The sequence below is a fragment of the Melospiza georgiana genome, chromosome 6, assembly GCF_028018845.1.
Source record: "Melospiza georgiana isolate bMelGeo1 chromosome 6, bMelGeo1.pri, whole genome shotgun sequence".
Lineage (NCBI taxonomy): Eukaryota > Metazoa > Chordata > Aves > Passeriformes > Passerellidae > Melospiza > Melospiza georgiana.
Window position 1 is genome coordinate 37,430,359 of NC_080435.1, and position 26,902 is coordinate 37,457,260.

The 26,902-nt window shown below is 39.9% G+C and overlaps 2 protein-coding genes across 7 annotated transcripts in view; one reads left to right on the forward strand and one right to left on the reverse strand.

Annotated features, from left to right (window-relative positions):
- Positions 1–708: 708 nt before the first annotated feature.
- On the reverse strand, positions 709–8,302 carry DTD2 (D-aminoacyl-tRNA deacylase 2). Of its 3 annotated transcripts, XM_058027155.1 has the most exons (4): positions 7,655–7,862; positions 7,456–7,556; positions 3,005–3,074; positions 709–1,060 (listed from the first exon to the last, which is right to left on the reverse strand). In XM_058027155.1, the coding sequence occupies exons 2-4, from the start codon at positions 7,540–7,542 to the stop codon at positions 735–737; spliced, it is 483 nt and encodes a 160-aa protein (XP_057883138.1). In that variant the 5' UTR covers positions 7,543–7,556; positions 7,655–7,862; the 3' UTR covers positions 709–734. The 3 variants fall into 3 exon arrangements, with proteins under 3 accessions (XP_057883138.1, XP_057883139.1, XP_057883136.1); XM_058027156.1 differs by lacking the exons at positions 7,456–7,556; positions 7,655–7,862 and adding an exon at positions 8,232–8,302; XM_058027153.1 differs by lacking the exons at positions 7,456–7,556; positions 7,655–7,862 and adding an exon at positions 8,190–8,297.
- Positions 8,303–21,093: 12,791 nt separating this feature from the next.
- NUBPL (NUBP iron-sulfur cluster assembly factor, mitochondrial) overlaps positions 21,094–26,902 on the forward strand; it is a 76,581-nt gene continuing 70,772 nt past the window's right edge. For 2 of the 4 annotated variants that reach the window (XM_058026345.1, XM_058026346.1), the window contains exon 1: positions 25,874–25,948. Coding sequence is in view for 1 of the 4 variants with exons in the window: in XM_058026344.1 (XP_057882327.1) it covers positions 21,094–21,228; positions 22,049–22,196; positions 24,448–24,482 (318 nt within the window). In the remaining 3 variants the exon portion in view is untranslated. Of the gene's footprint in view, positions 21,229–22,048; positions 22,197–24,447; positions 24,483–25,871; positions 25,949–26,902 lie in introns of those variants that run through there. The other 2 variants (XM_058026344.1, XM_058026347.1) reach the window with 2 other exon arrangements.

Below are 26,902 nucleotides of genomic sequence, written 5' to 3' on the forward strand. Positions count from 1 at the left end.
ATTGAGGAGACAGCAAGACCACAGTAACAAGGACATAGGCCAAGCTATAGCAGGCAGCCTATCACAACACATCAGAGATTTCAGAATGCAAACTTCAAGCAAACAATTCAGTGATACTGCTGGTTTCTAGATGTGCCTCACTTACTCTTCCCTGCAAAGCCCATGATCAGTCCTGTACTGCCTTAAGTCTCCCACCCTTACACACTCCAGTTGAGGGAGATGGACTTTCTTATTTAGTACTTACTCTATAAGAGGCTAAAATTCAGTGAATTTGTTTTCAATATATCAGTTAGTTAGAAAGCATTGACATTTTATAGATAGAAAACATAAAGGTAAAAATTGACATAAGTACACCTAAGGTATTCTTTTTTATCTATAAACCACTTCTTCAAGCTATACATGTAATACTTTTTTCCTTATTTTTTAGTAAAAAATGATTGCATGATCCCATTTTTGTTCACAAACATTTTGAATTATTGGGTCAATATTAACAAATATTTTAACCACACCTCAGATGCATATGAGCAAAAAACACATACTCATTACAGCAAAGGAGTCTCAGGCATCCTCCTATTAAATGGGATTGGCAAAACCAGCACAGATGAGTGAAAGCCTTTTTTAAACTACCTCCCAAGGCAATCAAGCACTTTAATGCTCAGGAGAAAAAAAAAAAAACAACAAACCAAAACGAATAAAAGACACCAGTACTGTATTTGGGATACAATTTATTTTTTTCAAAATTCGATCAGGTGAGTGTAAGGTCCATTTGTATCCAGTTTTAACACCTGCCTGTTTCCATATGTGCCATGCTTGACAAGAACACCAGCTGCCATGCATTTGGCATTGGCAGCCAGCTCTTTTTCACACAGAGTCACAAACTGAGAATAAAGTTCCAACCCTTTTTCTTTTTCAATGTTTGCATGGTACTGCATCCTTCTTCCCTTTGGTTTACCACCTAGGGTGGCTTGTGGTATGATGAGTACATCGCCTGGTAAATCAAGAACAGAGACAAACTCGCCATTTTCATTTTCACTTAATTTAACATTCAACAGCGTATCGACTGCAAATAAAAATAAAATAAGAGTTAGTATTGCTGAAGTGAATTAAACAGGACACCAAAAACAAGAGCCAACAAATATTTTGACAAACCACTGAGTAAAAGAAACTCTTTATTAATGAACTGAAAATACGGACAATCAATAAATACTTAACCAACTAATACATCTGAGTATTGTGAGGAATGTGAAGGATAATAATATTACATGTCAAAAGTTCTAGTTTTGGGGGAAGTGACTGGCTATCTAAAATCCTAAAGTTGATTCTAGTTGGACACCCCCAAAAGAACCCATGATGCAATTAGTGAGCCTTCCTTAACTGCTTGATACTCAAATAGGCAGCATTTGCACAACACTCCACAATGTAGGACACACCATCCTCAGTGCACTTTGGAGAGTGTTTTGCCTGACTCTCTTTTCATTCTGGTAGCAGCAGTTTGCAGCAGGACCCAGCACTGATCTGAGCTGAAGGCACAGCTCCAGAGTTTGGTCTCAAGTAGAGCAAGCGTCCTTCAGTGCTCCACTCTGAGACATGCAGCTATCAGTTTGTCACTTGAGACAGGAGGTGGGCAGGAAAGTCACATGCAATTTGGCTTATAAGCCACAGCACAGAAACTTGCAAATAAAATCAATGAATTTACTAACTTTAGATTTTCTGGTGTTTCTGTAACAAATCAAATAATTACCCAACTCTGGAAAAGCTGGGAGGATACTAGTCATGCCTCCAAACCCTAAACATAAATGTTTAATGCTGTTAGAAGCAAAAACAGCTGAGTTGTGATTCAGGAACCAAACCCACACACTTAAACAGATTCAAAATATATTTAGGAAACAATATTCTCTAAGAGAGGCACTCAAGAAGGATGGTCCTAGATGAATCTCCTGATAGGAAACAGAACTTTCTTTTTCTGGCCTGTTTTAGCTGCCCCACAGCTGAAAATATAATTATTCTCAAGCAACATTCTCAGGGAACTCTCACTAGCACAAAATAAATTTTTGTATCATAAATATTTAGCATTACAGAAGGACTGTGCCCTCCAAGACCCAGAGAGAACGCTCCCCAGGAGTTGCTCTCAGCATTTTTAATAACAGCTGTACTTGTGCACTGTTGGTCTCAGCCAGCAGCCTGAAATAGACTGAAATAGTGAAATACTGTTACACAATCTTTAGCCAAATCACTAGTATCAGCCAGTCATAGAAAAGGGGCACTTTCATCTGGAATATGCAGCATCACAGAATTTCCCAGGGGAACCAGTGCTACTGATGGAGGAAAGGAGGGAGAAGAAATTACATAAAAGTAAAAAAACAAAAACAAAACTAAACAAAAAATCAAGTCCAAACAGCACTGGATAAAGACAGAAATTGCTACTACTTGACCTTATCCACAGCTTCTTCTCTGCTCTAATGTAAATGTTGAAGTGCATGTGGAGAAGAAGACAAGAATTGCAGACATTGATGTTATTGCTTCTGAACCAGAAAACTGCACATGCTAACAGTGGATGTTACCACTGAAGTGAGATGGGAAAGACTCTGTTTCATTATCCACACAACTCCCTCTACCGGCTATGACTTGAAATATCCTGCACATACAGTGAGATCAGTGGCAAAATACTTGTCAAATCATGCCATGAACTATTTGAAATTCAGTTCTGTCCTGGACTGAAGTTATTGCCTGACACATGTAATATGGTAAACAGCAGATGCAGCATTTTCTTTGTTTGCCAGAATGTTATCAGGGGAATTTGTTTTTTATGTTGGTCATGAACAGACAGACAAAGAAACAACAAACTGTCAAAAGAAGCAAGACAGACCAAACTCCTCTTTCAGCCAGGTAATTGAGTTAGAATAATGCCATTTCATGGCTTACCCAAATGGCTGCTACCTTCTCTGCCTCAACTGCTTTTCTTCCTTTTCAAACAATACAATAATGCATATGGATTATATCATACCAATTTTTGGGACAAGATCCTCGTCAGCACCTTTGAAGAAGCATATGTAGATAACAAGCCCTCTCTGGATCTACAAAAGATTACAGAAAACTATGTCAGTCTTTCTCATTATCTACAATGCACACTTATCATTAAGGCAGTATCGAAAATGACAAAACCACATAACAAAGAGAAGTTTTAGTTATTTAGTACAGCTTCAGACATTGAGTTTACACCCCACACTGTAGAAGATAAGATATATACTCATTATCTGCAAAATGCTTCTACATACAATTAAGACAATTTATTAGTTTCACATGAAGCCAAATTTAGTTGGAATGTAGACTGTAAGTACTAACATAGGTGACAAGATGAATTAGTATAGTTAAATCCAGCATAAGAAATAATTTAAGCTTTTTTCCATCAAACTTACAGCTAAAATCAATTTTCAGTATGAGCTATGATATTATTTCCAATTATGAAACATGAAAAACACCACAGGACTTGTCAAAGAACTGAATTTTATTTTGATGTTGAAAGTAATCTAGTACAATATAATTCTGAAAAAAACATAGAGTCTCTTAATTAAATATTTAAATATGATGACCAACAACTGTGAAGTTGTTCAGAATATTATAAAGTTGTTTGAAATACTATTTATAAGCCTGGGTAAAATCTAAGTGGCAAAATGGAACTTTTCAGCTGACTGGTATAAAGTAAGGGATATGCCACATCTTTAGCATTCAGAGCAACTACTCATAAGAACTATGTATTTGAGGGAAGAATTAGGCCTCTACTGAGGAGAAAGCACAAGAAAACTCCTGTGTAGCTTTTCTGCTCACTTGGTTAGTCCCTAAGGAATGCACATGCACCAGCCATGCTTTACTAAGCCAGACTGACAGGCTGTGCAGCCAGCAGCACCTTTGCCTCACGCACAAGTGTACCTGCACGGCTTAACTTCTCTGGGAAAAATCCCACAGCATTCACAGGCAGACAGGATCCACAGACAGTATATAAAGAAACCTCCCCACTGCCTTGTCAGAAAAAGTATCTTTTTAATTTTGTTTGAGGAAACAGAAATGTCAACTTGTGAAATACCACTGAAGAGATGTTAAATAGATTGGCACAGGAAGGAGTTATTAATGCTATCAAAGCAAAAGGACAGAAAATGTGAGTAGCTTAGAAAAAATATAAAATAGCTTACAAAAAAAATTTCCTCTATTTGTTTTTTCCCCAAATGATAAAGGTTTTTGGTAAAGAAATCTTAGCCATACACACAAGATTTTTGTCCCTTTGTTATTGCAGAGATTAAACAAAATGCTCAAGGCAATGACTGAGAAAAGCTATGCCTTCTCAACTATTTTTCTAGTGACTAACTTCTGAAAAAAGAGAACACTGTTTCTAGCCAAAATGTCACATGCTGAGAACTTTGAAAAGCTTTAAATGGCTTCTTTTAAAACACTTTTTTTGGTACAATCTCACAGCAGTAACAATATTCTGCAAGCAGCTCATTTTAAAGACACAAAAAAGTATGTAAAGTGACCCCTGCAAGTCATAAGGCCAGACAGATATAATAAAACACATCATTATTTTTTCCAGACTCTGCTCTTATTTGATGTTTGTTTTTGAATAAACCATTTATCACAAGATGAGACACACATATTGAAGAAAATTAGAGGGACAGGAGGTTAAATGAGAAAACAATTAATTCAGAGACAAGTTAAAGCTGAAAGAGGATGCTTCTATTTATACTGCACGTTCATGGTCTTCTAGAACACTTCACAACCATGATAAAGTTGAAAGCTGTGCAACTATTAGTAAGCTGAAACTTATGGTTTCAACTATGACTGAAAACTGTGGTTCAACACGTACAGCCATGTTTCAAACCCTGGTTAAGTCTTACTTTATTCTTTAGTTTTCTTAATTGAATAGAAGATGTGAAATTAAATGCAATTACAAGACCAAACCAAGTAATAACAATGCCAGTCTGACCTTATACCAGTCTTCCAAGTGTCCTAAGACTTGTGCTCGTTGTCAATGTAATGTGTAAACTTTCCAAACCAAAGCAAAACCACTGCCATTGCTGCAGCTCCTCTGTAAGCTACCAAAGCCTAGCTGACTGCTCCCCAGACCTCCATTTAATGCACAAAAATTCCAGCAAAATAACACAAATAAGAATATCATAAATTCAACATGCTGGTGTGTGAACAGCCACTGCAAGGAACCTACTCAGTGACCAGACAGGAAAGCTGTGCTCTATGTGAATCTACTGTGAGCAGTAAATGCCTACATAAATAAAGCAGCAAAGCAAGATACTGTGCAACACTGGCATTTATTATACAGTGTCTTAAGTAATTATCAGATCAGGCAACCTGCTGAACCAGGTCATGAAGGGCTGAAGTACCCAGCCCCAATGCCATATAGACAGTCTTAGCAACACTGTGTCCAAATGCTGCTTTTTAGTTCTTTGGCAGGAAAAGACAAATAACTGACACCTTTCTCACCCTCCTTACTAAATACATTCATCTGTATTTTTCAGGATTTCATTAGCAAAACTGAAATATATTCTGCAAAATATTATCTCCACTTTTTACTAATTTTTCATCCAAGAAAATGCAGTGGATGACAAAATCTTTTTAATTCTTAGAAAGTCAGTTTGTGAAACTACCTTACATAAATTATTCTGTGACATTTCCATTTCAAGTTCATATTTACTACCCTCTGGGAAGATTTCCTCATATTTCTTATATTCAGTGTGGCAGAGATATGACATCATCTGCCACAGGTCACAGAACAAGCCTGTGCCTGGTATTTTGCACCACTTTTTGCCATAGTAACCAGAAAGAAGTCAAAGGAAATAAGATAAGGAAAAGACAGTTTTCGTTGCATGACGTGTAGGCACTTATACTTTTCAGCTGAATATTCACTTTATGTTTCTTTTCTCCCACAGTTATGAAATACACCAAACCTTACCTTATTTCACTCCTACCTTTACAAAAATTCATTTTTTCTTCCTATTTTGCTGTTTACATAAACCTTTTATGCAGGGTATATAATCAAAATTCCCCATAAACAAGACATCCTATGCACAGTAACCCTCAACAGGCCAAAAAACTCAATCATGAAAACACAATGAAGGCAGAGGTTCATGTATAAAGTACACTCCTAACCTTTTTAAAGATAAGGAACATCTGCTCTGAACTTCCTAAAGTACCTACAGGGGTCTCTTACAGCTCAGAAGCTTTGAATACCTACCATATATGCCACTTACAGTATCCTAGAAATGTCTCAAAGTCAGGTCCTACTTTTAATTTAATTGGTCATAAAACATCAGGAACCCACCGGTTGATGTAAATAATCGTTGGTGATGTCTGTACTTTTTTATCTTTTTGGTTTTGCATTGACATGCAAAAACAGGGAGTAAAATTACCCTACCAGAAAATGTCAGCAGCAATATTTCCTTACAATAACCTCTAAAATAGTCATACTAGAGAACAAACAAACAAAACCCCAAAAAACAAAAACTTCAAATTGGCTTTTTTTCTGCATGGTGACTAGTTCTTGTTAAAACAGATTTCTCTTAAAAAGACCCAGGTACTTGGGAAAGATTTCCAAGTACCCATCTCAAATATTAGTAAGGTTCATGTCTGAAAAATATCTTCTGGAGACCACCCAAATCTCTTTCAGGCTCCTTTAGTGATATCTGTTACTTTTCTAATGATTTTGCAAATTAGAGAGATAAACTACATAACCTCCTTGCAGCAAAGTTAATCATATCTCTCAACCACAACATGTACCTTTTAAAATAGTTTAAAAGAAAGACAGCAAAATTACATTTCTGCTTTTCTTTATTAGATCTACAATTACTTCTGTGATTAGCAAGCCAGAAATAGATTATTTCTCCTATGGTTAATTTATGCTGTGCTAAGTGAATTTTATTGCAATTAACCTTATACTGAGAGGCTAACAATGCAGTATACACAGACACGCTACACTGTGAAACCCAGTATCTGTGAGATCACACTTATTTCCTCCCAGTAAAACATTCTGGCTTCCCAGACCATACTGCAGAAACTAGTTCTGCTGGATCCACCTGCCCCTTCTGAACAAAGAGAGGAATGTTTTAAGGCTAATGTGAAAGGCAAAGAGTGTACTCTTTTCAGGTGTGCTGAATGAATGCACAAACCCTTTAACCACGCTAGAGCTTTTACTTTTTAAAATTTATGGAAGTGACTGTATTAAGCCCGTTCTGTTGTAACAGACTTAAAAAGGTCAAGAGACCAAACCAAAAAACCCATGGGTTAACTAGTTGACAATGGGCAGAAATTAGTTATTCTAGTGTAGGTAACTCCCAAGCAGCGACAACTGCAGCAGGTCAGTGCATTCCAAAGGGCAGCAGCCTTCGTGCTTTGGTAAAGAGCCCCGGGCTGCACGCACAGCACACCGACCGAAGAGTCTGCAGATCCACCTACCTCCCCCAGCAGAAGACTGTGGCAGGAAAAGGGGGAAAATACAGTGTTTTCCTTAACGTGAGTGGTGGTCTGCATGGTAAATTTCATTTCTAGTTAGTGTTCTGGAAACAAACAAACAAACCAAACAACATCAGAACTACTGCTGCCATAGTCCCATAGCCCTACCTGGCCTTTCTTCTCCAAGTTAACACTATCTCACAACAAACTAAAGCTGACAGCTGAGCCCACCAGCCAAGGTTGTAGTGTTTCTGTGAGTGTACTTCAGAAAAGAAGGAACAACACAGTTAGAAGGGAAGCGTGTGGTCGTGGAGCAGTCGTGATCCTGAAGAGGCTTCTGCCTGCGTAGACTCTGGAGCACAGGGAGAGAAGGAGCAGCAGAGAGAAAGCGCTGTGCGCCTCCTGCTGCTTGTCCCTTTGCTTGTCCCTGCTGCTTGAACGGGCTGACCGCAACCTTTGCTGATAACCAGGGGGCGAGGGGAGCGCTCTGCAGCGGAAACGAGACGAGGCTGGAGCACGGCCTGAAGCGCAGCCCAGCCCGGGGAAGGAGCGGAGCTGCTCCCCTAAATGTCCGAACGCCCCCCCTTTCCCGCCGGCGCACGCGCGCAGGGCCTGGAGCGCTTTCCCGCCGGCCGCCCCGCTCGGCTCGGCTCGGCTCGGCTCGGCTCGGCTCGGCTCCGCTCCGCGGGGGGAAGGCGCGATGCCGGCGGCGGGGGGCGGCCCGCGGCCCACGTTACCTCCACCCACTGCGCCTCGGAGCCGCTCTCGGGCGGCCGCACCTGCAGGCGGGCGGAGACGCTCTGCTGCAGCAGGGCCCGGGCCCGTGCCGGCCGCGCCGCCGCCATGGCGAGCCCGCAGCGCTGAGGGCGGGGCCGGGTCACGCCTTTCCGGCACCGGCACCGGCACCGGCACCGGCACCGGCACCGGCACCGGCACCGGCACCGGCACCGGCACCGGCACCGGCTGGGGCCCGCGGGTCACGGGCGGGGAGCGTGAGCGGGACCTTGTGTGGATGGTTAAACGGGGGCTTATGATCCGCCCTCCCTATGGAGGCGGCTGAATACAAGCTTTGGAACAGAATTAAACAATTTGTACAGCTCTGCTTACCGATGCCCCAATAGCTAGCAGGAAGCGGGCTTTGGTTTCTTATTTTGATGAGAAATGAAAGATCTCCTTGTCTTCTGCTTGGGAAATGTTACATGCTTGTGATAAGAGCGGCATGCAGTATAGTTTATGCATGGAAAAGAAAGTCTGAATACTCTTTGTTATTTCTTCTGTTCATTACTTGTGTTTCAGTGTTTCAGGTGGCTGAGATCAGTCTATCAAGTTGGCAGATTTCTCTTCAATGGTACTGCGTTGGAACAGAGGGAACAGAACACACAGTTAAAAGGGATCTGGATATCTATTGATCCAAATCATCTGGGAAAAAGAGGTGCATAGTTTTGGAATGAGCTCCCACTGCTAATGGGAAAGGTTAAAATATTGCAAGTGGTTCTTTTATTATCTTCCAGGTTTGTAGCTACATACCCTGATACTCCTTGAACAGCTTCAAAGCTGGAAGAGTTGTGTCTTTCTCCCATACATGAATTCTGACAGAGACAAGTTTTGAACAATACTGCATTCATTCACGTCAGGATAGAATGACATGGAATTCAGTATCTCTCTCCAAATTCATTTTTACAACTGTGTTTAAAAATATTGTATTTTTTAAAGAAAGTTAATATATAGCAGTGTGAGTAAGAAGCTGAATTTTAGTACCTGGAGTCTATCGTAGAGTGAGATTACCGAAAATCTCTATTGAACAGCAAGGGCCCATACGCATTAATAAATAATCAGTGTTACGCATAGGGATATATTTGACTTCTGTCTGTCATTTTAAAAGAAGATTCTTAATGTATGTTCAATGAGGTTGTTCTTCCCAAAGCAAACCTTCCTGGAAGAATGGGAAATTGCACTAGGTAGTGTATGAGTAGCTCATTTTTTGTTCGCTGTATGATGTTTTTATTCAAACTCAGCTATTTTTATTTAAAGTACCTTCTGTTCATTTTCCTGAAAGCTGTATCCCCAGACTCATTAAGAAGAGTTTAATGAGGTAGAAATCCAGTTAAAATGAGAGGGTTTTCCTAATATATTTGCGATATAAATTGATTGTTAAGGAAAATGGATTTTGCTTCAGTCTGAGCAAATTATAATGAGCAGATTATAGAGGGCTATTAGTATATAAGGATATTGATTGTTATTTGGTGCTGTGCCATTATTTACACCAGGGTATGATGGAGAACATTTATTCATGTGCAAGTTTCAATACAAATGCCTGTGAAACATTGCAGAGAAAAAAAGAGTATGACATCATTGTTTATGTATGGATTCTTGGTGGAATTATGTTGTATTTTCCTTGGGAAGCCAAGTAATTCTGTTGCACCTTGAATTTCTTGAATCTTACTGGCTTATTGTTAGATTAAGAGCCTCTCTTTTTAGGCCAAAGAATGCTAGTAAATTTGTTGGATAAATTTTAGGCATGGATTTGGATTTGACTGTGGGTTTTATATTTAAAAAAACCACATCCTGACATCTAAAGCATATATCCATGCATAAAATATTGGTATTTTTATCAGGTACTATATAAAGACATTTTTTCTGCGTGTTTTGGATTTGACAGTTGTCCCAGAATATTTCCTGTATCCTCTCTGCTTGTTGTCACTAGATCTGAAAGTAGGTATTTTGAGAATGGCACCCAGAAGACATTTCTGGTTATTTTCAGATCATTTCTCTTTCAGAGGGCAGATGGCAGTCTCACAAATTGCAGCGGAGGTGTGTTTTTTCCCTGCTCTTTGTGGGAGTGGTTAAGTTCAGGAAGTGTTTGGATAACACTCTCAGGCACATGGTGTGATTCTTGTGTCCTGTGCAGGGCCAGGAGTTAGACTTGAAGATCCTGATGGGTCCCTTCCCACTCAGCATATATTGTGATTCTATGCATATTTAGAACAAATCCTCTTGTCAAGAAGTTGGTGGATGCTGGAAGGAAACTCCAGCTTTGTGGGGACTCAGCTTTGCTCCTTGTCTTTCAGTACCAAAATGATCTCAAGTGGTTGAATTCTTCCCTGGGGATGGTTGTGGGGGTTTTTTGTTTGTTTGTTTGGGGGTTTTTTTTGGGTTTTTGATGTTACTATTAAGTTTGGTGTTGCATACCATTTGGCAGTAGCAGGAGTTGACTGCCCCTTTGAGGGGACAAGATGTATCTGGGATGTTTTCCCTTTGTCTGTGGTGTCTGAAACATGATCAGTGGTGTTTGTTTCATGGAGATACCACATCGACAGACTTTCCCCTATCTGTCTTGAAGAGAACCTATATAAAGCTGCAGCAATGCTTATATAGCAAAGATACAAAGTAGGTTGCTGCCAAGGGTTATATCTTGGTAGAACTACCTCCTTTTGGACAGATGGAGCTGAATGGCTCCAGAGTGTCAAGGGAAGAATTAGATAACATTTCATTTTTTCCATTGCCAAATTTAGAACTCTTCCCTTGCACAACAAACCAAAAAATTTCAATCACTTAGAATCATTTAGTAAAGGATCCTGGATAGGAGCCACTGTTGGTGTGAAGGGTGAGACAGAATGTGCCAGCTGTTAAAGATTGCTGTTAAAAGACTCATCATCAGAGAATAGCCTGAAAAGTAGAATTTGCAACAATAAATTGCAAATTTCCACCACAAGGTAAAGATATTTCCACAAAATAATTTGTAAAATGGGATTCATTTTGAAATAAAGTACAATTTTAATTTGGCTATGTGGAAACAATAGGTCAATCATCAAAGAAACAAAAGAAGATATTCCGTATCTTTAGTCCAAGGTGTTTAAACTGCCACAGAACAGAATGTTAGTGTGATTTGTTTCTGAAGTGATGTTTATGGTCATACGTGTTGAAATGAGTCAAGTCCTTCATTTTCTGTTGGAGGGTGACCTCCTTTTCTTCTCTTTTTCTCCCAATTTACTTATTTTATTTCTCTTTTTGAGCTACTTGCCTTATCAAAAATAGCACAAATAGGTTCTCTGGCTCCTATATTTGGTGATTATTTTTTGTAGCCTATTTCTCAGTCTAGTTCAAGACCAAATTAAGCCTACTGCAGCTTGGAAATGTTAGCTGAAATGCTGATTAGCTGGAAGAGACAAGGTGCTGCTCAACAGCAGTGTGGGTGCACAGAGGATTAGCTGGTGGTGTCAGAATAATTTTACTTCTAAGACATGTTATGATGACTGTATTTAGTACTGACTTATTCCCAGTACTGTCCAGAGGTCAGGAGCATGTCTGCCTCCCAGCCATCATCCTCCTTCCTCCAGAGGTATTTAAATAAGAAAAGCAAAGAGGGCATGAAGAATTTCCCTAGTACAAGTCAGACAGCAGAAATGAGCAGTCCTGTCAAAGACCCCAAGTATAGCACAATGCCTATGCAGAGCTACCAGAAACAGCTCTCCCAGAGAAGAGATAGAGTGGAGACTATCACCCACTTTGCCTTCCAAACTGCCCCCCAGATCTGTTCAGCATTTGAAAGAACCATTGCAGACTTCTGGGAGAAGTTGATAAAGGAAGTTGGTACTGTAGTTTTTATCTTTGCACTTTGTACAGTACCTCTGAGGAAGGTCATGGCTTCTTCAACTCCAGTTCTGCAGCATCAGAATTGGTCCACCTCTTTAGCTCTTCCAGCAGAGCCAATTTAATGTCCCCACAAATGTCAGAATTGTTTGCAGTGAAGGCTGGTATTCCTGTTGTGGAAGTACAGTTCTGTGATTTGAACAGTTTATTTTCTCTGCTAGTTGTGTTTAAAGAAAGCAACAAAAATTTAATACACAATTAAAAATAGATTAGTGTTTTGTTTAGTCCTCCATACAATTACAAAACAGACACTGAAATGTGTTAGAGCAATCAAAAGTTAATTAAACTTCTGAAAAAAATAACAGATTCAATGTGAAAGCTGTGTCAGATACAATTACTGGTTTTTATTGTGACAAGCAGAAATTTGCATCTATTAGGGGAAAAACGTAGCCAGATAAAAGACACACAATCTGCTTGCTTACTGTGATTTTCTAAAGCAAGTAAGAACAGTGTTAGTCAGTTTCTTTCTCATTGGGCCTGTGACATTTAGCTACTCTGTTTTTTCCTGCTTGGGTGTCTCCTGAACCAAATCTTTGTCTGTGTGATTGACTGGCATTAATGTTAAAAGGATTTCTGTATGGTGCTCCAGTGGAATCAACAGAGCAGTGGGGGAGCCCTACCTGCAGTACATGCCATGGGGTCTCACTGTGACATGGTGGTGTTACAGTTTGCTTAGAAGCAATATGTTTATTCTTTATTTTCATGGCATTGAGCTGATCCCATATGCCCATATGCTCTTTCTTGTGCAGAGCCAATCTTGAATTTCAACACCCTACTCTTAATTCTGGAATTCAGAGGGAGGCTGAACAAAGTCATGAAGCTGACTCCATGAGGAGTCTCTCAAAGGTCAGCAGTTTTCTGCCTTACCATTAGCAATGGTATTGCCAGATCCAGGTGGATCCCTGCAGGTGTATCCAAATGTACTTGCTTCCCTGGTCTCCTGAGTTTGGGGTCTGGGTTTTACACAGCAGGAGCACATGAAGACAACTTGCGTGTAGGACAGTACTGACTCAATGGTGAGGGAAGCAGCACCCAGCGCTCAGCTAGAAAAGGGTAACCTTATGGTCAGAGGTCCTGGAGCAAAGAGGGTGGGAGTCATAGAGCTCAGTGACAGTCAACAGCTGTACAAGCTGTTTGCCACCCCGGAGCAAGCTCAGTAGGGTCACCCAGAGCACCCTTGGCCAGTCAAAGCCAGTTTCAGTTTCCTGTGCTCTGTATGGAGCTGCTGACCACATGAGTTCAGGGCCTGGTGCTGCTGTGGCAGCTGGGGGTCTGGTTTGCTTCAAGACCCTGAGCTAAACCATGCCTGGCTGATGTAGATGGTCTTACAAGCTGGGTTCCTCCTGATGGAGGAGGTATTTAGAACAGGCACAGTAGAGCACAGCTCCTACTTTCTTTATTTTCCTACCATCAGGGTTGGTCTGCTGCATTATACTCTTCTACCCCTCCCATGTAAAGAAATTAAAGTCTGTTCTAAACATGTGTTGCTGAATCACTGCTCTCTTCACCTTATAAACACTTTTGCAATAGCAGTTAGTACTACAGAATGGGGTTGTGTTATTTAATCCCATTTTTTTTCATCTTCATTGAGAAATTTTGATAATATGAGGATGTTGCTCTAGACAAAGATGCATCAATATCTTCTAGGATCTAAAGCTTGAGCTTCCATGTTTTCAGCAGATGCCATCTGTAACATCAGAGTATTGACATAAAGCCTCACGTTATTAAAAATGGACATGAAATGAGATGTGGCTTTTTCTGTTCCTTTCACAAACACTATGAGAGTAATTTATTATTCTCTCTGTACCTGGAGGACTCCTTGCCTCCAGTTACTGTTGAGTATGCAGGCATAATAAGGCTGCATGTCAATTTTTTTTCATTTATATGGATGACTTTCAAAGTAAAACTCACCACAGCTTCAGGCCAAAAGCTTTCTCCTTGTGTCACAGCTCCTGTCATTTTTTCCCCTCAGGCATACTGATCCATAGCTAGTCAGGGAAGCATGCACACAGATGATAGGTCATTAGGAAATCCTCTGAATGGCAAACCTCTGAAGTCAGCCCAAGTGCTATTTGCCATACATCATGATAAAATTTGTGAGTTTGAGGAGGCACTAATTACATGCTTGGTCTGCCATTGATGAGTTGTTGGAGCTGTTGTTTCCAGAACAGCAACCTCTTTCACAGCATATTTCAGCAAGGTTGCCAGAGCATGGTGAGCCAAGCAGGGATTGAGAGATTTTGGCAATTTATCCCTTTCAATGAAAAAATATTGCATTGCAACACAAATTGATGCCTCACTCTGCCATAGTGAAACATCATATACTGATACAATGATGTTGATCTATGGGCTTTTCTTAAAATTTTATTTTGGGAACTCATTTCCCTTAGAACAAGTGGCAACTGTAAGACTTTCATTTACCATCAGCCTTTGGTTTTTGATGATTTGTTTCAGTAATACAATAGTTTTAAAAAAATCCTTTCATTTTATATATATATTTTATATATATATTCACACACACACACCTTTCATTATTTTAACCCACATACATAAAATGAGATCTTGGGAGGAAAAAGCAAGTGTTTAATACAGTGAGCGAAATAATAAAAGATTGTAAATTCTAATGAATATTCATGGAGTCAAATAAGATAATAAACATGTCAAGAAATGATGTGGCTTCCTGGTATGACTTCCAGTGTAGATTAACATGTTTCAAAGAGTAGTGTCAAAAATTGTTTTTTAATTTTTAATTTTCACACTTTCTCAAAGCACCAATTTTTTTAATGCATGTTTCTGAATTCATTTAGGATGATACTACTAATGTATTAGTAGATAGCTCAGAAGCATTGCAATGATAGGATTTTTCACATACTCTTTGATTGTTTTTTTTTTTAAGCTACCAAAGAGTCATGGTTTCTTTCTTTTACAAAAGATGCTAAATTGCTGCTACAAAATGGAAGTGAAACACTTTATCTTCAATATTTGAAGTTATAAAGAAAATAGAAAAATAGTTTTTGGTATAACATTTTCTTACAGAGCTTTTTATTTCACAGATAATTCTTGGAACTGCTGGAGGCTTACATTTTTATGATTAACAGAATAAAACAATTACTCTGTAACTTAGGATATTTTAATATCAATTACAGATGTTTAATCTTTCCTTGGATACTCTGTTGCCCATAGGATAAAAAATAATCATGTCTTTATAGAAACAGTTCCAGTGAGGACCACATCCAGATTAAAAAAATCCTTTATTTTGGTGGTCACAGATAAATCCAGCATAAATATGACAAATTTTAGGTCCTGTTACAGAAAACACAGACCTAAATAATGCACTCCAGAGCTTGGAGAATGATTCAGCTCAGTTTCAGGTGAATGAACCTCTAGGCTACAACTGCACTAAGAATCAACAGCAGGAAATACTCTTGGCCACTGCAACTCCCCTTTACTCCCTGACATAGTTTTGGCCAGGGCTTGCTCACTAGGAAAAATATTCTGTTCCTAGTTCAGCAGTTAAGAACCAGTTAAGAACCTCTGGCTCAGTGTAAAACTTTGAAGAGTTACTTACATTCACAGCAGAGGATGAACCAGAGGATTTTGTTCCAAGAATCAGTGCTCTGGCTTCGCAGGATAGAGTGCTCTGCAGTTCCACGCTTTATACAGGGGGCACTGACAATGAGAAGTGTTCTTGGGTCACACTTATTTTCAGCTGAGATTGGTCCTGGCACATGAACCTCTGGAGCAGGCTGCTCTAATTGTGTAAGGTTGTCAGAATTGTGTAAGTGGTCCATACACATCCCAAGTTTATTGGTGCCTTCTGAAATTGCACTGCTACTGCAGGGATTTATGAGAAAAGTATTGAATGGAGCAAAACTAAACTGGTTTAGAACATTAACCAGATTTTAAAAATAATTACACAAAACCTAGTAAAAATTGATATGTTTCAATCAGCATCATTGATCAAATAAGATTGATTTGCTACATAAAACTTGTTTAGGCTCAGGGTTCTGATGTTAACAAAAATATTTCCTGTAAAACAAGCTTGCTACTGAGAAAAATGAATGAAGAGCAGGATTAAAGTAAATTCAGAAACTGAAACTGTGAATGTCATTTTGACTCAGATCTGTAGTGTCAAATGGCTTACTGAAGCTTATAGAAAAGTCACCTTCTTTTTTTATTCTGTATTTGTACGCTGTCTAAAGCAACAGGACTCTTTCTACCCCTGAGACTTATAATAGCAATTTATCTCCATTACTAAAATAAAATATATGAAAGAAGAAAAGAGAGAAAATTCCAGTCTTACTTCAATGTTGGTAAAATATATAGGAATAGTTTCAAAATCTTTGTTTTTATCTTCAGATGTGGAAATACTGTTAATTTGTGTTAATTCCATTCATGCAGGGATCATCTATATATATAAGGTACCTGAGAAAAATGATGTGGCTTTGTTACAGAAGAGCATATTCCTTTAATTTTCTGCACCACTTCCTAAAGGTAGGAAAAATTGCTGTAATATAAGCTGCATCTTCATTGTGATGTGACTGTTACTATAGAAATCAATGTTAACCTAAAGAACTTGATGACTGACTTCAGAAGAGTCTAGTAACACTTTAAATAAGGTTTTCATCTCTTCTTTACTGTGAAAGACTGCATTGTTTAAAAATTCCACAGGAAAGCAATATATAAACTAAATTGGTATCAGTTCTTCAATGTAGGGGGACAGAATATAAGTAAATAAAGGTAATATAGAAAGTAAACTTACCCCCTAAAGAGTTGCAGCTGGGTTAATGATAAAAGATTAGGAGCAGGCCTGATATTAACAGGCCACAGCTGTAGCCAATAAGAAGAGTGTTATAAAAGAGTGGATTGGTTGGCTGCTGTGAGGACAGGTCAGGGGCAGTGTGTGGAGGAGTTGCTTGCAAGAAACATCAAGGAGGTATGAAACTCTAGCAATAGGGAGCCCTTGCAATGTAATGGCAATAGAACTCTTGCACTATAATGACAACACTTCAATACCCTCTTCTTCCTTTAGTGAAACTGAATGAAAGCAAATAATTCCTTTTCAGTTTTAGATTTGGCAAAGCTTTCACATTGGATGAAGCTACTTATGTGGTCTCATATTTACTAGCATTACTATTACACATGATAAAGAAAAATCATTAAATTTTTGCTGTTTCTTGTGTGTTTTCTTTGTGCTTGTTAAAGGTGTTGCATTTTCAAGTACTTCCACATAATAAACAGAAATTTCTTCTTAAACTAGGTAATATCTTATATGAAAATTCAGGTTAATGTGCCTTGTTTTGAATGGATATTTGAAATCAAAATCTGTTAAAATCCCTTGAGCCAAATTTACTTTGCAACAAGTGGGCATAACTGCTTCCATGCAGTGATGTTAGTGGCGTTGACCTTGGTCTAAGCCTAGAAGGTAAAAGACTTTAGAAGAAAAATTCCAGTGAATGACAGAGAGGTAACGTTACAACACAGAAGAGTTCTCCTCATATATGCCTGCGGTTCTTTAATGCCTGAAATTCCCCATTTACACATTTTTGAGATGTGCCTTATTGATATATCTGGAGCCTGGTATGCCACCATGCCCCAGTGTTTCAGCATTAAGTAAAGCAATGTGGAAGTTGGTTTCACTTCCATGAGGAGCACAGCAAAGATAAAACAAAGAATTCACACTGGTAGGCATTTTGGCTTGGATTATTCTGCAGCCTGACACAGTTTGTCAGCCCCACAGGAGAATGCTGTTTTGGCAAGAGCATGCTCTAGCGTGGTCTCTGAGCTGCCAAAGAGAGGAGGTGGCAGCTGTCCTGAGACACAATGAGGCAACAGTGGTTGAGCCAAAAGGTAATGCTCAGAGCCCAAGGCTCATTAACCAGGGCAGAGCCCTGAACCAAGTAATTATCACCACATGACAAAAAGAGATAAAAAGCATAATTTTTACCTTATTTATCTTAAAGGTACCAGGGGTGTCCAACCAGCCGGCGGGAAGAACCCCGGAATCTGAGATTCCTGTGCCACACACACTCATCCTAGTGTGCAATGGTGTGCCTCTGCGGCCAAAGGTTGCAGGCCTGGTCACAAAGCTAAAATGACCCCTTGGTTCTGAACAATCTTTCCTTTGCTCTTCTTTAACATATTTTCTAGCTCAAACAGTGTCTGAAATAAATAGCTTATATGAGAAAGAGTTTGCAGTTACTGTGTTATTAATGTGGTACAATGCAGACATCCAGAAATGAGAATGGATACTTTTTTAAAAAAAGTCAGTTACATCCTGCTGCACACAAACCAACCTAATTCTCTACCAAGTCATTTTTCAAATGTTGTTTCATTTTGAAATTTTGGAGTTATTTTGGTAAAGAATCTTTCCTAGCTATACCTGCATACTATTAATTGATTTTGGGTAGCGAAAGGATATATTTAAACACAAGACAATCTAATTTCACACAAAAATTAGTTCTATTATTATCATGTTATTGTTCAGGTTGAATAGCAATTTAGAGTCTATGAAACACTTTCCGACATTTTCTTAGAGAAAACATTATCAATTTGCATTAAAATTAAATATTGCATCTTTCATTTTGTTACACTTTTGAAAAGTGAAGTGGAATTTTCTGAAAGATGCTGACATTACCTGTAGTTTCCATCAAGACTGAAGTCTGGCAGTAAAAATTTTGTTAATTTTTAGTTGCGTTTTCCTAGACTCATATTTTACCATTGCATGTTGTGTTATGCAATACTATACCAGTCAAACAACATAGAACAATATTTTCCAATGTTAAAATTTAAATGGGAAGCCAAAAGCAAATGTGAGAAGTGTACAATCCATAAAATTGTCTTCACAATTAGTAGAGATAGAAACACTATGCAACCAAACTGCAGTGTATTCCACTGAAGTCAAGGCATTTTGAAAATGCCTGCTGTATTGCTGAGCAAATAAATTCCCTTTCTAATGGCCAAATACAACATTTCATCCTCATATTCAATGCAACCTACTGCCATGTTAGCTACCTATCAGGGAAGTTGACAAACTAGTGCTAGTGTAAATTATTAAAACTAAAAATATTGAGGACTGTTGGCTCAATTTTAGCTTGTGCTAGATAAGCTTTGCAAAACCCCACAAAAATATTTGCGTATTATTGTTGTCGGTGTTGGAGCTATTGTCAAAATGAAGAAGTGAATTGTACATTTTCACCATGTTCTTTTCTCTGTGGAGTGACCCAGATCTGAAGTGTATGCCTAGCCGTGATCCCACAGTACTGACTCCATTGATGTGATGTGCACAGTATCTTGCACTTTAACACTGCCTCCAACTGCTCCAGGCAGGAAAAACAATTATGCAAATTTCCTGCAATGCAAAAGGTAACATGATTTCCAGAGGCAGTGAAAAAAACCCCCTGGATTCTATATCACAGTTTCAAAACAAAGCAGCTTGTTAGTTTTCAGGATTCTTTTTCAGTTTGGTTTGACAGTAGGGTAAATGATTGCGAAAGGATTTGACCTCTTCAGGTGTCTGTTGATAGGCAAAATACGGTTATGTGGGTACATCAAAAATGTAGGCTGAATGAGAATCACTTCAAGGATGGGAAAAAACCCCCTATTTTCAGCATTGTAATTTGTGTCGTAGCTGAGCACTGGAACATACCTTTGGAAATGGTGAGGTTTAGCAAAATGCTTGATTAGAACTTTTAATAATATAATTTAAAAAGAAACATTTAAAATGGTGACAATTCTGCTCATTGGGAAAGAGAGGAAATATGTATTATAATAACATTTTAAACTGATGTAAAATCCTCTGATACATTACATATTATGACTGACACCAACAAAAGACTCTGTCTACACTGTATTTTATATTTGCAAACTAATGACCTGAAATTGCTAAGATCTGAATTATTTCTATTTCTATTCAGCTAATATCACTTAGCTGAATAAGGACTATTCGTGGAATTTTAAGAGCAAATCATGTCAAACCAATCTAATTTCCTTCCACAAGGTGGTTACAAGGCTTGCAGGTGGGAGAGAAGTGGGAGATGATGTGTCTTAAAGCTTTAAGCAAATCTCACATGACATAAGGAACAGAAATAGGTTTTGATGAACTTTTACTGAGTGAGGGTAAACTGGATGGAAGAGCAAAACTATCACCAGAACAATGATCAGTGCCAAACAACAGGACCAGAGACAATGGGCAGAAACTGATGCACAGGAAGTTCCACCTGAATTTGAGGAAGAACAACTGACCTAGCACTGGAACAGATTTCTAAGAGAGGCTGTGGAGTCTCCCTCACTGGAAATATTTTAGAACCATCTGGATGCGATCTTGTGGCATGTGCTCTAGAATGACCCTGTTTTGAGCAGGGCCTTCCTGCTCTGAGAGGTGGCCTTCCAACCTCTGAGATTCCATGCTTTAGTATTTTTAAAAAAAACCAACCAACTAAAAAATCCAAATCAAAATAAGCAAAAAAGCACCAAATAGGTGGCACCTGTCTCGGCTACAGGTCTCTTTGTTCTTTTGCGTAAAGGAGGAAACGGGATGTATTTATAATAATTGAAGAGGACACAAACCAAGAGAGGACCGAGCTCTGGCCCAACCATTTTGCGGGCCAAGATGAGAATTCAGAAGGCACCGACGAGCCGAAGGAGCCTCTGCTGGAACAATTGCAGCATAACGAGGACTTAGCCCGAGCAAGTTTGCACTGTGTGCGGTCACTCGCTGCTGATCCCGCGGCCCCGATTTCTTTACAGACAGCGGCAGGGATCTGCTTTCCGTGCTGCTGCTCGGCGGGAGGGCGCGGATCGCTTCCCTCAGCTCCGGAGCCGCAGCACGTCTCAGCGCCGCACCTCCAGCTCCGCAAGCCGCGCGCTGGCCCGGGGCTGCCGAGCCCACCCAGCTCCAGCCCCGGAGCGGGCGGGCGGAGCGCGGCGCGGGGGGCGGGCCGAGGCGCGGCCGTTCGGCGCCATCTCAGCGCGCCCGGGGCGGCCGCGGGCATGGGAGGCGCTGTCTGGCGCTGGGCGCTGCGCGCCGCCCGCCTCCTGCCCGGTGGCGGGAGAGCTCTGGCGCGGCGGCGGGGCCGCCCGGGCTGCACGCCCGCCGCTTGCGCCCCTCCGTCCGCCGGCTCCGCGGTGAGTGAGGCGGGAGCGGAACGGGGCGGGCGAGGGCCGGGCCGGGCCGGGCTGTCCCTGTGCTTGCGGGGCTCTGTCCGTGCTCGGGTGCCCTGCCGGGCCGTGTCCTCCGGCAGCCGGTTCAGCAGCTGAGTCCCTGCGGGAGGGGATGCCGTCGCTGAAGGCGTCGGCGGCGGGGGCCGGGCTGGGGCAGCGTCGGGCTGGGAGAGGAAAATGGACGGGCTGTGCCCGCTTTTTACCCGCACTCGCCTGAACTCGGTGGGAGCAGTGCGCGGCGCTAAGCGCCCGTGGCGGTACCGCTGTGCCGGCCCGGAGCAGGTGGGACGCTGCCTGACGGGATGCTCGGCTCGGCTGCTCCGGCCGTCCAGCCAGGGGGCCCCGCGTGTGGCTCTCCTGTGGCACGGCTCAGGGCTGGGACGGCCCTCGGCAGCACCTCGGGCTCCTACTCCTCCGCTGTTACTCTGTTCGTTGTGCCTGAAACAGCTGTACCGAAAGGACCGCCAAGTCTAGTCTGTTACACAAAGCTTCCGACTTTTAAGTAGCGTTTTGGTTTATTTCAATGCATTTTTTTTCTTTGAGTGTTAAGATCAAGCATATTGAAGTGTTTGTCAAAAAAATATGTGACTGGTGTTATTTTAAGTTGGCCCAGTCCTTGCCTGTCTGTGAAGCAGGCTCGCTTTAGGAGAGCCCTTGTGCAGAATGTTTTCCCAGACAAGTGGTGAAAATTTCTCAGTGTGCGTGTAGGTTCCCTCCCGTCAGCTTTCTCTGCGAGACCTGCGGGTTGGTGCACATGCATTCACTTGCCTTTTGGTTTTGTCAGTCCTCAAGCTCTGGGGATGAGGCTCTGAGGGACAGACGTGCGCGGATCCTGTTGCGAGGGCTGCCAAAGCAGAAGCCCATAGAAGGGGTTAAGCAGGTGGTGGTTGTGGCTTCTGGAAAAGGGGGAGTTGGAAAATCAACAACAGCAGGTAAGATTTCTTTATTTTTTTAAATAATTTCCTTTGCATATTTTCTAGTATGGAATATTTAGGTGCTTGTGTCATTACCTTGTGATTAACTTCCGTAACACTTCACCTCTGACAAGTCCTGTTGCAGCCATTGAGAATTTACTTGGATATGGAAATCTTGGTTTTATCTTAGGTATGAATTTAGCTTTGAAATCATATTTTTGTAATAGTGCAGCAGTGTCCTGAGATATCAAGGCACCTTAAGAGGTGATGTAGGCTGAGGTGAAAGGGATCATATGTTAGTGCAGTGACACGGTTCCTCCTTCCCTGGCTGCTTAGGTGTGCCTATACAGTGCCTTTCTCTGTAGAGGATGCTAATATTTAGAAAGTTTCCAGATCAGGACTCTGTTCAATTTTCTCAACCATATATGTAGGTGTTTTATAAAGAAAAAATAAAGCAGTACATATAAACCACACAAATTGATCACAGCTTTGTGAAGTACCTTGAACTTTTCTCTCAACTTCACCATTAGGTTTTGAATTAATTTTTCTCTAATTTTTTCTCTATCACATGTTCCTAGGTGGTAGAATGAGATAGTATGTGGGTTACCAGTACTGCAGAAATTGACTTGAACTTAAACAGATGACAGAATGGGAAAATATTTGTTGTGCCTTACAATGGCTGAGGGAAGAATGACTGGTATCATCAACCTGGACTTCTGCAAAACATTTGGCGTTGTCCTGCATGACATCCTTGTCTCTGAACTGGAGAGACTGGGAGTTGATGGATGGACCACTTGGTGGATTAGGAGTTGGCTGGATGGCTGCACAGGTCTGGGTCTCCCAGCATAAGAAGGACCTGTGAGAGTGTGTCCAGCAAGTCCAAGTATGATCAGAGGGTTGGAGCACCCCTGCTGTGAAGAAAGGCTGAGAGAGTTGGGGCTGTTTAGCCTGGAGAAGAGAAGGCCTCAGGGAGACTGTTAGAGAACCTTCCAGTAATTAAAAGGGGCTTACAAAAAGGAAGGATTGTGACTTTTTATGTGGGCAGGTAGGACAAGGGTGAATAGTTCTAAATCAGAAGGGGAGAGTTGTAGGTTAGCAGCTAGGAAGAAATTCTGTGCTGTGAGGGTGGTGAGACGCTGGAAGAGGTGCCCAGACAAGGGTGGTTGTCCCATCCCTGGAAGTATTCAAGGCCAGGTTAGATGGATTGTGGACATCCTTGTCCAGTGGAAGGTGTCCCTGTCCATGGCAGGGGTTTGGAGCTGGGTCATCCTTAGGGTCACTTCCAACCCTAACCATCCTATGATACTATCACACTGAAAGTAAAGTTCTTGGAAAAGATCTCTGTAAAGTGTTAGAAATGTGTTTAAAGATCTCTTTCTTAGCATCTAGACTGGAGAAGAGTTATTCTTTAGTTGAAGGATGTCTGCTGTTCATCTCCATGTGTTGTGAATAACACATGGATGTAGCTAGTAATGTATAATTTTGGGGTTTGTGATTCAGCCATGCTTGAAACAGACTAATTGAGTAATAATTTCTAGAACAGACTAATATGATATCTGTACTAAAAGTAACTGTTCTTAAAAAAAAGTGGTTTTTTTTTCTTTTTAGCTATTATCTATCCTATACATAGGATACACCTACCTGTACAAAGACATGCAAAACAGTTAAAACTTGTGTTTCTTAACCATCAAAAGGTATATAATTATAATACATAGACTGGTTGTTGTAGGTTACTAAAAATACCAAATACCTGTTCATCAATTGACAGTTTACAAAATGAAAATAATTTGAAAAACAAATTCAGATTACTCCCCTCGTGTCTGCAAACAAATACCTGAATTTAAATTCTTGTAACTGGTATCTGTGTGTAATTTCTACATAAAATTTAACACATGTATAAATAATACTTAGAACTGTGAGTTCATTCCTGTGCATTTAAAAATACAAAATCAGGGTTCAACAAGCATTAAATTAGATATTGGAAATGTAAATGAAGCATTTACATGTATCTGTAATGGACAGCTTTTTAAAATTAATATTTTAATTAGTAATATTGAGAAGGAAATCTATATTCTTGTTTATTACCATGAGGATAAATTTGATGGTTCAGATGAACAACTGAATTTCAGATAAATTATATAAACAAAAGTATTGCATGGCATCATTACTGAATGTTTTCTCCTGATAGCAGTGATAACATTCTTAATATTTTGGAATTAAGTTTTCCTGCACTTAATCTTTTTGTTTTTCCTCCTCTTCTTCCTTACAGTAAATATAGCCCTCGCCCTAGCAGCAAATGATTCGGTAGGTGAACATTTAATTATCAGCCTTAATGTGAAATGTGTGTTATAAATAAAATTGTTACTGCTGAGGGCAGTCACATACACTTAATGTAATTAACACTTTTATTTAGTTAATTTCTAATTTGTTTTGGTGGGCTTTTGAGTTTCTGTCAGTTTGTTTATATTTTATCAGTACCATGAATAACCCATCCTGCTTCTGGGTTTGGCTCTGTCCTTTCCCTGGTGTGTCACTGAGTTGAACTGCAATTCTGGAAGGATGTATAGATGTCATAGAGAATGCCTCTGCAGGTTGGAGACAATAAATAATTCTACCACTTCAGAATACTGACTTGAAAAAAATAGGAGTTTGTGCTGAGTACTGTCCAAACCATTTTTTTTATAGCTTCACAGATTTGCTGTTTCTGGAGAAATTATGTATCAAAATACTTTATAAACCGCTAAGGTGAAAAACCCCAGAAACTAGGTATCTTCCCTGAAGCTTGGAAGTAAAATTTCTTGAGTGATTTCCCAGCTCAGTATTACTAAAACTGTTGCCTGGACTATAAATAGATGGTAGGAGCCATTCAAGAGTAAAAACCACAGGTGTTCTTTATGTCCACCTGCTGCTGTAGACTGGGAGTAGTTCCATTGTGCACATTATTGCCACACAGATAAACTCAGAAGCAAGTCTCCTTTGCAATGGGAGGGGGTATGATGCAGGCTTTGTACTCATAAAACATTAAATACAAAGTATACTCAAGTGCTTTAATCAGGCAAATGTAGCATCTTCTTGTAAAAGACAAGTAAAACAAAAAACAACAGGTAGGAGCGAAGGCTACATGCAATCTGCAAACTTCTTGGAGGAATTTTCTAAAAGATTTAAATTTTTTTCCATAAACTCAGTCACATTTAATAAGAAGAGTGTTTAAACTGTTATATGAAATATGTACTCTTTGTGATGGCATCTGATCTTGTTATTTCACAGTCTTTAATTCTGTGTTTTAAATAGGCTGTTGGAATAATTGGATCTCAGAGAAAAATCTGTCATGTTGAAAAGCAGAACTGTTTAAATGGTTCCTTCTAATCAAGTTTAAAACATGGCATTTGGTCTAATACTTTTGCAAAAAAAAACCCCAAAAAACCACTCTGCAATGTGATCTGGTTTGTGAGATGGTCATTGAGTAGCTCCATGGAAACAGTGTCAACCAGTTGCACATAACTTTCTGTACCAGCTTATGGGCTTTTAAGATGGTGTCTGATACTTCTTAAACATGCAGTTTTATGCATTTAAAAATATATTTTGATAAACTATCTCTTTGTAATTCTGACGTATGCAAGTTTTGGGATTATGCCCTTTTTTAGGAGTTCTGATGTTACAATTATGTGGTGGTGTGTGAAGTTGGAGGCCAGCATCTGGTGGATGTTAAATAATGAAGAGCAGCTGGAATTGATGAAATAGCTGTGAATTGTGTGAACTGGTGCTCACAGGTTAGCAAGCTGTTGCTGTGGTGAAATGGTGTGTTAATATAGTTCCAAGTTAGAAAGTATGAAATTAAAGTGGATTAAATAAACAACTGTCTTGTTGGTTCATGCATTAATATATTTTTTCTTCTGTGATTTATTTTCCTTAAGGTAATTAATGGCATGCATTATGTTTATGTTTAACCTTTGGGCTTGAAGTTGCTGGTTTGTTTATTTGTGTACTCACATTGATTCCAGTTCATTAATTTTGTGAGATAAGGTTTTAAAATTAAAACCTCTGTGACCTTGTTCCAGACTGGAACTGTCCAGTGCTCTGAATTCTATAAATCATTGCAATTTTCAGTTTTGCAATGGTGAATGAAGTAAATAAGGAGGTTGTTTTTCAGAGCCCATTGGTGCCTCCTGCTGTATTTTATAGTGAATTTCTTTGTCCTCAGGTATGCAGCAATGGATGCCTTTATTTTACATCTGGTGACTGTTGATGGTGCCTCGCCTTGTCATGGTTTTTGTTCCTTCATTGCTGTTGTGAGCTTTTCTCTTTCAGAAGAAGCAGTAATGACTGTTAGTAGATCAGAGCTTCAGAAGGCCCCTGCAACTTCATTAACTGCCCTTATGTCTCATAAGCAAAACACAAATTGATAGAAACTGATCTTGAATTTGATGTACTGCTTGAAGGAGGAAAGAAAGGACTTGTGGAGGAAAATAGATCACCATGACTATAAAGGTCTGTGCTTCCTTCATAGTCTATGTTACAAGTTCTATGCTTGTCACTGGCGATCTTTTTCTAAGATAAAACAGGCTAAAGACCATTGAAAACATCTGTTTTCTGGTGAGTGAGATCTGTGAAAGATGCTCTCCTTTAAGAGGAGATGGGATTAGATTCTTGCTACTTTCAGTTATTGCTGTGACATCTTATTGTTTGGTGTATCATAAGTTGGAAGATTACCAGTCAAAGCATAA